General features: G+C 28.8%; 1 protein-coding gene across 1 annotated transcript in view; it reads right to left on the bottom strand.

Annotated features, from left to right (window-relative positions):
• Nucleotides 1–12,666, bottom strand: part of Cad88C (cadherin 88C) — a 253,672-nt gene that overhangs the window by 62,496 nt on the left and 178,510 nt on the right. Inside the window, exons 16-20 of the mRNA XM_075375504.1 lie at nucleotides 10,414–10,728; nucleotides 8,229–8,502; nucleotides 4,924–5,088; nucleotides 2,276–2,518; nucleotides 1,341–1,429 (exon numbers count right to left, since the gene is read on the bottom strand). Of these exons, the coding sequence (XP_075231619.1) occupies nucleotides 1,341–1,429; nucleotides 2,276–2,518; nucleotides 4,924–5,088; nucleotides 8,229–8,502; nucleotides 10,414–10,728 (1,086 nt within the window). The remainder of the gene's footprint in view (nucleotides 1–1,340; nucleotides 1,430–2,275; nucleotides 2,519–4,923; nucleotides 5,089–8,228; nucleotides 8,503–10,413; nucleotides 10,729–12,666) is intronic.

Consider the following 12,666-nt stretch of genomic DNA (forward strand, 5'->3'; position numbering starts at 1 on the left):
AGTCCAAGAAATTTCTCATCTGAGCCTTCACTGAAATGGGAGCATACATATTTTGTTTTTTCTTCTTAATTTCTTCCTTAAAATTCTTCCAGCCTCATCTACTTACCACATACACTCTGCTCTCTTCTGTCTGACATTTAGTCTTCTATCTTTCATAAACTTTAGTCTCTATTCATTACTATATCATTGATACAATTAATGCAAACAGCATCCATAGGCAGTTGTTTCACTTTATTTCTTCCTAGGACCACTGTAATGAATTTTTCTTTACCATATTTCTTACTGTGTATTGAAAGAAAATCCCTGGTGTAGGCCAACCTTCATAGAAAAAAAACTTCAGAAATCTCCATAATACTTCTTACTACCAGGATCTCATTTTTCTCACATGTATTCTTTAGATGACTCATGTGCACAATTCTCAGGAGTTTTTTATTTTTTTTCTTGTATTATAGAACATTAGGGAAAATTTGTATAATCACTTACAATAAAACAACTTTTATGTATATATATATATATATTTTTTTTTTTTACTTCACTTGGTTTTATTGTAATATAATACCATTTTATTAAAAATATATACATATATTCTCACACTGGTGCAGAAGAATGAATCCTCCTCTAGCTTGATATATAATAAGTTCACACTCTAACTCTTATTCACATATGAATAAGTCCACTATATTTTTATATATATTTTTTTTCTCCAATCAGTTTTCCAACTATTGCCAGATCTGGGTGTGTGTGTATAGCAAATGCAATTACTGCTACCAGCTTACTAGGCCTAACATAGCTCCATACATAGTGGCAATGAAAGTGTAAATGTACTGAAGGTACACATGATAGTAAACATGAAGTCTGGAACTGAATCAGGTCAACCACTACCTGAGTGTGGTTAACTGAAACCCAACCACCAAAGAACACCAGTATATACAGACTAGCATTCAAATCCATATAAATTCAAATGCCTTTACAAAGACTCAAACTTTAGAACTCTTGACTTTGAAAATCAGCTGAATTTATGATGATTAGTTTAACCACTAGACTATCGCAGCTGGTTATATTCTTATATATATTCCTCTATATATTAGTTTATGCATGTGTATATATATATATGTGTGTGTGTGTGTGTGTGTGTTTATAATTTTGTTTTCTGGATCAAACTGGTTTGACTCCTACACAATAGTGTCATGACCTTAAGTATATTTAAGTAAATGTTTAGATAAAGTGGTTATTTTTAGCTCGTCCTGGATAGAAATGCAACATTAATGTTCAAAAGTCATTGGCAAAGGAATTTTAGTAAATAATTATAAAAAATATATACATTTTGAATACAACATTACCAAAGATGAAATTCGATCCAGGAGATAAGTAATTTTTCCATAATCACCAGAATCTGCATCTCCAGCTTCAATTCTGCCTATTTCAGTACCTGTAACATTAAAAATACACAATTTTATTTTGAACAAATCAATATTTATACAGTAAAGGTACTGAAAAAGCATGGTATAAATGACTGGCCCATAGAATCTATGCATGTCAACAATGACATCCAAAAAATTATATATTCTTTATGTAGAACATCATTTTTACAACTTTCCTAAAGGAATGACAAACTGTTTCCATTTTTCATACTACTGAAATTTTGTCCAATCAATTCAAATTTTTGGATCAAAATTTTTTTGATCCTACATCAAAAAACTGTATGAAATTAAAGAAAAATATTATAAAAGTTCACAATTTGTGAGAAGTAAGTACTAGTAAGTAAGAAAAGTTTAGATAGAACTAAAACTGTCTGGGAAAGTTTCTATGATTTTTGTGTCTGATGGATGATCTCTTTAAACCATGTTAATTTATTACTAACAATTAAGAATTACATAGGTATAAAACTCTAAGTGTAGGTATAGGAGGAGTAGAACTGTAAGCTGTTTTCTGTGGGAGAGAAGAATTTAAATATCGGCTCACCAAAAATATATTAAGTTTTTCTACCACATCCTCAAATTCATTTTTAGTTATGAAACAAATCAAATATTTTTAGTTATGAAAATATGCTAACATACAATTATAGACAACTTAATATCGATATTTTTCCTTAGCTTAATTCATGGAACCACCATTTCAGAAAAAAACGCATGATGAATTTTCATTCTTAGTTTTTAGCAAAAACAGTTTTCAAGACCTTTGTCTCTTTTTACAAAGGATAAAAATAAAACAAGATAAAGGTAAATCTGATATTAAAGGTAGTTTATAAAATTATAATAAGAATAAAGACACTGACCAATAGGTGTATCTTCTTTGACAGTTATGTTAGTAGTTTCTCCAATGAAATAAGGATTGTTATCATTTTCATCAAGAACTTGGATGAAGACATCTGCAAATGAAGAACGAGATGGATATCCTGAATCAGTAGCTCTAACAGTCATATTTAGCCAAGTTACTTGTTCGTGGTCAATACGGCTTGCAACAACCATTTCACCAGTCTCTTTATCAAGATGAACTAGTTCAATGACACTCTGCGGTCCTGAAAAGATATTTATTACATTAATAGAACTGCAGCATTTAACTGAATTATCAAAGATACACTGTAAAGGTACATTAAAAGAAATTATTGGGTAACTATATTTGCAATTTCTTAACAAACATTAAAACTCTATACTAAATTTAATAAATGATTAAATTTATTTGTTTACCATATTTTCTTTTTAGTTATTAAATATTAAGTAATAAATAGATTAAAAATTTATTTTAATGCTAGCTATTGTTCTATATTTCTGTCAAAGTGCTTTCACAGTGTAAACTGTATTATCAGCAACAATATTAAAAACTAACAACTTTTTCAGTCAAATCTTTTCCATTTCATAAAACCTGCGTTAACATATTACTGTTATTAGTTTTAAAAATAATTAATTAATAAAATTATCAGCAGTAACACTTACAGTAGAGCAGATTGTAATAAAAAAATTGTGAAAAACTTGCAAAACCTTTAACATATAACAGAAAGTTTAAAAAAAAAGATTTCAAGATGCATGCAGTTTGATTAATATAACTAACATAAATGAAACAGAACATATTAAAAAATGACATCTTTTCATAAGTAAAAGATGAGACCTTTTAAAAACTAATAATATAAATCATACTTTATGAAACTGATAAGTTATATTAAAGATACTGATAATAATAGTCAATGAACACCTAAAATTTGATAATGATAACTGTATCAGAGAAGTTTCATCTAAATCATTTCACATTTCGTTTTACAGTTTCATCATAAACTGTTAAGTTTATCATTCATTTCACATTTACTAAAACTGAAACAGTTTTATTAAAACTGTTAGTGGTGGGGATGAAATTTTGCAAAATGTTTTTTTACAAAAGATGTTTACTTTATTAATAATCACAAAATTATAAAAAAAATATAATCTTAATTATGCAAAATCTGGAGACGCTTTTGTTTTTCCCCTGTATCCCCCACCCCCTGATATTTTGAATTGAAAATTTAGTAGCATCAATGCCCCATATATAGACGTAATCTGACCAAGTTTGGTCAAAATCAGTCAAGTAATTATTAAGATATAAGATGATTTATAGGCCAACACCGAAAACCATTTTTAGGGGTGGGGGTTAAATTTAGCAAAACCTTTTTTTTTTAAAAGTTGTTTACTTTATTAATATTCACAGAATTATCAAAAAAATATATATATAAAACCTTATTGTGTAAAATCTGGAGACGATTTCGTCTTCATCTCCTGACCTTTTGAACTGAAGATTTAATAGCAACAATATCCCTACTACAGAAATATTATAGCCAAGTTTGGTGAAAATTGGTCAAGTAGTTCTGGAGATAAAAAGCAATTTACACGCCAACATACATACAGATGTACACACATTTTGTCGTGGAAATTTTTATGCCATTTTTTGTTTTCTGGGATCCTTAGAGATCAATTCATCAAGTTTCGGTAAAAACTGGAAATGCCCAATTTTGACCAATCACCATGCTTTCCCTTTTATTTACCTACAGCTGCTATATAGACAGGAAAGTAAAAGCGTACAATATGAAAGTAATTTCATAGTAATTATATTTCACTAAAGCTATAACCTCTTTTAAAATTGATTTTTTATTCAGTAATCAAATTATTCTACTATATGGATGAATTTTAGTAAAATATTAAATATTATTATTGTTATTATTATTATGCTTATGTTTTATCATGTTGTTATAAGATTGGCATTTATTGAGAAGTGTTCTTAACTGAATCCCAATGAAAAGATAATAGTAACATGAACAACTTTAAAAACAAAAAAAAAAGACGTGTAGTTGAAAGTTGACATCCAATGTATATAACAATACATTCATAATGAATGCTTTAAAATGCACATAATACAGGTTTCCATTGGTTTAGGTATTTTTTCTGGCTGGCTTTCATGGCCCTAGTGTAGAGTCTTGGTCATTCATCTGGAGGTTCTGGGTTTGAATCCCAGTCAGGCATGGCATTTTCACAAGCTACAAAATTGCCATTTTATCTCATCCTTTGAAGCAATACCTAGTGGTGATCCTGGAGGTTAAAAAAAAAATAAAAAGTATTTTTTTCTAATAATCTTTATTAAAATTTTATAATAGTTTGATTACAAATGTCGGGTCTACAGTTTACAGATCAGCAGTAATAACAAATTATTCAGATAATTATGCTAACTGCTGTCCTCCTAAAGGTTATCTGTAACTTCTAGCACCTCTACCACATAATCATTTAATCTTTAATTTAATTATTTAAAAGCTTTCAGTACAAAAAAATACCATAACCTTGTTAACAAATACTTTGTGATAGTATAACTGTTAGTGAAATCAGTTGTTACAAATAAAATTTTCTGCTCATTATCTGAAAAATGAAAAAAAAAAGTATTTTTGTTTAAAAACATAAGAAAGCTTACCTTCAACAGAATAAGTAATTGTTCGATTTTTATCTGCATCATCAGCAACTATATTAACAATAGGAACACCGTTCTGACTATTTTCTGTTATTGAGCGTCGGTAGAAAGGTTTTCTGAACTGAGGATTATTATCATTTTCATCTTCAATTATAATTGTCAGTACAGCTGAAAATATTTTATATTTAATTACTTTGAAAAATAATTATCTATAGCAGTAAAATTAAAATTCTAGTTGGTTCATCAGTTTCTATTCATTATACAATTTAATCAAAATGTAACAACCCCATTACTCTGAATTTTCACATATCTGTTTTTTATTTAATTTAGGAGAAAACATTGGAAAATAACAATTAAAAATCACCACCTAAGCTTTTCCTAAGTTTACAGTTGCAGAATAAATTTTAAAAGTCTGATATACAATTTTTGAGATTGATTAAAGGTATATCTGAACTATTTTTCATAAATCCTCTAGAGCAGTGAGTCTCAACCTTTTTAGTTCACAAACCCCAAAAAGTAAAAAAAAAATATATAATGAGTATTTCATGAACCTCCAACCCCAAACCAATAAACCTAGTTAAAACTATTTAGGTGCATTGATATAGACAGATATGAACATGCATGTATGAAGTGTATAAATGTGAGCAATTTACAACTTCCAACTTGATGTAAATGTGCTCCTTGTAAACTTGACAGCTTGCATAATATTTTAGTAAGTGCGTCATTTTCAAACATACTTATGATACATTCTTTGTGCTCTCAGCAGTATAAAAGAGGTGTAAGGGATTTGTAAGCAGTATAAAAGAGGCGTAATGTCAGTTTAGTTTGAAAGAAGCATGCATCTAATCCCTTTATTTAAGTTTTAAAAAGTGTGATTTCATTGAAAACTATAATAACTGAGGTTTCGGCTTATTAGTGTGAGGTGAAATGGTATAACTGATTTTTTTTTTTCAATTAGATTCTAATGCAAAATGGGTAAATTTGTGACTGATAAAAAGACAAGATTTTACAATGACATCTTGACCGCCAAAGGGGAAAACAAAATAACTGTCATTGCACAATCATAGTTATTTAAATTATGATTTTACCTTATTGGATAGAAAGCCACAGTGCATTGTTTGCTTTCAAGATCTCTCTGATGAAAGCATGAAGCAATCAAAATTAATTTGACACTTGGAAACTAAACATCTGGATCATAAAAGTAAACTCTTGGAATTTTTTGAAAGAAAATTACATACTTTCAGAAATCAACTAGCTTCTATTTGTAAATCAAGACATACTGATAAACGTACACTTGAATAGCATTAAAAGTAGCTAAAATGTTGAAACACCATATAATCACAGAAAACCTCATATTGCCTGCTGCAATTGTTATGGCCAGTGTTTTAATAGGTGTGGAAGAAGCAAGAAAACTGAAAAAAAATTCCGCTTTCTAATGACACAGTATCAAGGGGAATCAATGAAATTTTTACTTTTCGGGTAGGTAGAGTTCAGTTCCTTTGTTCTTAGAAAGCCATTCAGTTTTTTTGAGACTTGGCTAGATGTGTTGTGTAGAGTTAACATTAGTAGTACACTGATGGGAATGTCGCTTGTGGCATTTACATTGGTGACATCCTGGCTGAGGCAAGACTAAAAGACATCATTGCCAAGATACTGAAGATGACAATCAGTAAAGCCCATAAGGGATAGGTAAGGAGGAGGTAACATGGTGATCGAAACCGTCACATGGAGGGTGTCTTCCCCTATGTGGTCAGGATGGCTGCCGATGTTCGCAATCAGATAATTCAGCTAGTGAGTTCAAGTGAATTTATTAGTATTCAATTTGATGAATCAACAGATATCGGAAACATTTCCTAGTTTTGTGAGATATGAATTCAGTAGGGATAGATCAATCAAAGAAAATATGTTGTTTTGCAATCAATGCTTGGTTATGCAACAAACAATGTCTTTTTGATGTGTTTTATGAAGTTGCTAAAAACTATAACATAGATTGGACAAAATGTATTGCAGTATGTAGCAATGGTGCAAGGGTGATAACAATGGATTTCTGAAAAAAATTAAAAGATTGTCTTATACCAAGGGCAGAATGGACACACTGCTTTCTTCACAGCATGCTCTTGCCACAAAAAATATGCCGGAAAATCTCAAACAATTTCTTTATAAGGCTGTAAAATTGGTTAATCTAATTAACAGTCAACCATAAAAAAATAGGCTGTTTGCTAAACTATACAATGAAATGAAAGAAGAGATTTTTCTTTTCTTTTCCATATAGAAATCAGATGATTATCACAGGATAGTGTTAAACCAGTTATTGGAATTTCAAGACAAATTAATATTTTTCCAGGATAAAAAATGCCATTCTCGACGTTTTTTTTTCAGAATCATCAGTTTATGTTGCTGTTGGCTAACTTAGCTGATGTATTTTCACATTTAAACAACTTGAACGTGAATTTACAAGAACATGATAAAAACATTTTATTAATGACAGAAAAAAGTTCATGCTTTCATTAAGAAGTTCGATATTTGAATTATTTGCCTTCAAAGCAAAAATCTTAATATGTTTCTACTCATTTCCGATTATACTGAAAAAAATTTGGATGAAGAAGACACTAGATGCATTGGTGTGAACTAAAAATTCAGTGGCCGAAGTTTTTCCCAGAATATAAAAATGATTTGTCAGAGATGGGTACTGAATCAATTTAGTGAAAATGTTGTTGCAAGTTCTAAGTTATCAATTGAGATTCATGACTAGCTCATCAAATTGTCTGTCAATAAAATGTTACAGTGACAATTCACACCTGAATATTTGGATACGTTTTGGATTGCATGTGGAAGTGAATATGGAAATTTAGTCACAGAACCATTGAAAATATTAATCCCTTTCACCACAACTCATCTCTGCAAAAAGGGTTTGTGTTTGGTTGTGATATTATATTTAATTTTTAGTTGTGCTAAAAATTAAATATAGGAATCGTCTTTTATCACTTGGAAAACAATTTTCTTTTGTGTGTTTTTAACATAGATTCACATATGGAAAAACTTTTAAATGAAAAACAAATAAATGCAATCATCTCATTTATTTATTTTCTTTACAAAAAAGAAAATAACTAAATATCTCTTTCATATCACCACGACCCCTGTGGAGGGTCATGCTCCCCAGGTTGTAAAACGCTGCTCTAGAGTATCTCTTTACAGTATTTATCCATAATATTGATTAAGATCTGTCAGAATTTAACTTAAATTAAAATCAACTGATTAAAAAATTAATAATAGAAAATATCATTAGCATCATGTTTGTAAATATTTACCATTATCAATCTGTTTGCCAGTAGCTGCTGCTAGATCTTCGACTTGAATTGCTAATTTTATTATCTCTACTTTTTCACGATCAAGTAGTCGCACAACTCTCAACAAACCATCAAGAGGATTAAGTTCAAGAGCAGACAGAAAATCAAACTCAGAGAGTTTTACAATTGTTCCTTCTTCACTTCGAGCCTCACAGTTTTCAACATCTACTGTATACCTTAAAACTGGATTCTCATCTGGATCTTTAGCAACAATGCGATGTACAGCTTGTCCTACCTTAAAAAAAATAATAATTGTTCTTAGAATAATAAGTGCTCTTAACAATATCTTTGAAGATTTTTTGCTATTTATTATAAAAAACATTAAAAACATTACTCAAACTTTCTTTTTAGTAAAAAACTGCTGAATATCAACCTACCTTTATATCTTACAGTCAGTCATTCTCTATAAATCTTGTGATGGGTCAACACTATCTTTCTAATTTGATTATTAGAAATTTTTTTCTGTTTTTCATTTATGCGAAATGTAAATCAGTTCTGGGTAGTATTTTTCAATTGTTTTCCATTAAAGAAAAAATTTACGTAACAAAACAAAAATTAAAAAGAAAAGAGAAAAATTACAAAGTAACTTAGAACCAACATCCATCTTATTAATACACTTCGACGACTACCATTTCAGGTTTACAGAAATCTTCAATTTTATGGACTTTAAATGTGAGAAACTGCCAGAGAAGGTAATAAAAACATTCATATTAAAACACAGAGTAAAATAAATCACAGTTTTCATTTGAGAAGAAATAATTAGATTGTATTTTTAAAATAAATCCATTTTTTTTTCTATAATGACAATAATTAAAAGTTAAGAAAGCTAGTTATTTGTAGAACTACAGTTCATGTAGCAGCAATAAGAATGGAACTGTTATTAAATAGCACACTTAAGTTATAATTATTCTTTCACAAATAAAGATTCTGGCTATGGATATTTTTGAAGAAATGAGTGGAAAAAAAATTGTTTCCAATGAGATGAATAGTTTGAGGATATGAAGAAGAATGCCCCATCAAAATAAAAATCTTTGTGGGGGTAAGAAGCTGTAGATATGGTAATGGATTTTATTAATCTAGCACACCAGATGAAGACAGGTTAATACTATCTCTTCACCACATTCATACTATCCCAACATCAAAAGTCTGTTTACAATTATTAGTAGAAGGCAACATTAAAAGGCAACATCAAATCAAAATTGATAAGATTATTTGTACAAAAGAGGAACATCTCAACTAGCAAATAATTCAACACATTCACAAACTCTTGTAGGGGAGTGACAGTGATACAAGCTATTTAAAAACTTAGTTGTAGCTGGTGTATGTGGTAAAATCACGAATACTACCCATACATGACATGATCATGTTGATCTGATCTACGTACTCAATTATTCAAAAGTTATAAAGTTGATTGTAAAGTTTTGTGTATCTGTGAAGTATATTTTAACACTAACAGAAATTATTTCATTAAGTAATAATAGCCCTACGACAAATTGTTCTAAAATAAGACTGGTACCTTTCTTTCCACTATAAACATTTTTATAAATTATGCAAATATACACAGCGAAAAATGAATATGCATCAAAACCTTTAGAATAACATGTTTTTGCAAATTGATTTTCTTTGTAAGACAACTACAATTCTTCAACAATCTCCAGACAATCTAATGAAATGATATATATTTTTTTCCTTACCACGAAAAGTTGTGTTACCTTATGAAAAAGTTGATTTAATTTGAAAATTAAGTATAATTGTTACAATTTAATTTTTATTTTTTGTATATATGTTATTTGAAATTACTGTCAAGTTCCTTTTTCAGCCATGCTTTCACAGTTTAGCTCCTTTCTGTCCTTGTTCTAGCTGGATCTTGGTAATTAACAATAAATTATGCTCTTGATAGTTAAAAGTTTGCTGCTGCCATAAGATTTGAATCAAAAATTGCAACTTACAACAAAGATGAATTACTAATATAAAAAAAACCAAGAGAGATAGCATGATACCATAGCATCTCATAGGAAGGATACGTCAGCAATATTAAAAGATCACTTACTTAAAAAAAAAAGGAAAGAAAAAATTACTCTCAACAGACAAAATGAAATGTACTATACTTTGATATGACAGTAAGAAATTATATAAAGCTCCTTACTCGAGTATTTTCTCGAATTCGAACTGTTCCTGGTTCGGTAAGCACTGGAGGTTTATTATTAACATCTTCAATATTAATCTCAACTTGAATAGTTGATGTCATCTGGTGGACTCCAATTCCTCCATCTAATGCAATAATAGTTAAAGAATATTTTAGCATTCGTGGTTTGGTAGAGTCTGGATCAAGACTTGCACCATGTGCTACACTTATAACTCCGGATTCAGAATCCATAACAAATTTATCTCCTGCACCAGACTGGATGCGATAAACAACTTCATTATTTGGTGCTGAACCATCACCATCCCATGCAGTAACCTGTTTTACAGATATAACAATAATGGTTATTTTATTATATTTTAAAACGAAAATGAGAATTCAAGATAAAGAGTATTGATTTATCATCTTATTTTGTGTATTCTTTTGAAGAAACATTGATATTTCAAACAGAGATAACTTTATGTAAAGTTGTTTGACCATTCTTGAACAACTATAGTTCAAGTTCTCATTGAAATGATTTGTTTTAACAAAGACAAATCTTAAATAATTACGAACTAAAATTTTATTATAAGATGATCTTATTTGTACATAAAAATTAAATATATTTAAAAAAATAGATTAATTCTGATCAAAAAAGTACCATTCATGGCCTGAGAAGATTTATACAATAGATTGTAACTTCAGATTTTTATTCAGCTTATTGATAATATATTTTGTAAGCCAGAAATAGTTTTTTTGATATACAATTTGCATTTACTGTAGCTGTTATATTGGATATTATCAGAAACAGAATATTTTAATAACTCACTTGCTACACTCCTTTTGATATTTTTAATTATGGATTTTCACCAAGGAAAGGTATCATCCATTGATGATTAAATATTAAAAAAATGATAAATATCATCAGAGATGAATATAACTACCATAACTAAGTAAGAAATTGTTTACTTCCAAATTAACAACCAAAGTATATTCTATCTGTTAATAGTACATCACACTGTAGTAGCTGAGAAATGTTCTGTCAAATGTAGTGGAAGCAGTAATGTGTAACCAGCTGTTTAAAATATTCAGCATTGAGATTTTCAAAGCTCAGGTTTATGAACTTGTAAAGATAAATAAATGTATATCCACAGGGCAATATCTTAGATAACTGTTCATATTTTGACTCTGAACTTATTGAAATCCAATTACTATAAAAAAAAATTCTGGGAAAACATCAAACATTCACTACATGGGATATCTGTGTAAAGATATTAGAGAAATTAGTGAGAGAAAACAACTTATTATACGTGACAGAATAGCATAATGCATTGCTTGTTAGTAGATTCAATAGGTGGAAGAAGACTAATGGCATCAGAGATAACAGACAAATAAATTGTCAGAATTTATTTTACCTTCAGAAGAAAGTGATGAATTAAGTATCATTTATTATCTTACTGTTTGTTATTCTGTGGGTGAAGGTGAGTAGAGTAAAATAATTGGAATAGGATATTAAAAAGTTGTTTTAAATGACTTTAAAAAAATTTTAAACTGCATTTTCTATTAAAAAAAATCTGATGTGGACACCACATGATTTCCTTGTACGCCTATTAAATTACATATACTCATTTTTTGGTGCGCTTCATTTAAATTTATTTCATTTGAAAGTGAGATACGATCCTCTAATTCTTTAATAAAGTGGACAGCTACACGATTGCTAAAGCATTAGTTATTATTAACATCAAATATTTATACAATTTTAATACAACAATATTACCTGAAATATTAGGATAAAATAAAAGTCCCTTTATTAATCCTTAAATAAATGTAAGTCTTATATCTATCTAATACTATGTTTTTTAAATTATTATGATGTAACCATCAGCAAAATGAAAACAAAAACAAATAATCAGGTGATTCACCAAGTCAGATGTGAACACCACATGACTTACTTGTATGCCTATTAAATTACATACATACATTTTTTTTTAAATGAAAAGTACATAAAATTTTATTTCATTAATAACTTCTGATATTTTTTAAATGTTATTATTGAATTATTATTTACTATAATTTTTTTTTACAATCAGAGGTTAATAATTATTAATAAATTAATATATTTAAATTTAAAAAAAATAAGGGAAATGAAGTCTGATTCAAACCGAAGAGTCTTCCACTTATAAAATCCAAACATTTCATTAATTAAAATTTCATTTGGCTATAACTCTGAAACCAATAAAAACAAGTACCACTTATTATACATATTACTTATTATGG

This window comes from Lycorma delicatula, chromosome 1, assembly GCF_047948215.1.
Source record: "Lycorma delicatula isolate Av1 chromosome 1, ASM4794821v1, whole genome shotgun sequence".
Classification (NCBI taxonomy): domain Eukaryota; kingdom Metazoa; phylum Arthropoda; class Insecta; order Hemiptera; family Fulgoridae; genus Lycorma; species Lycorma delicatula.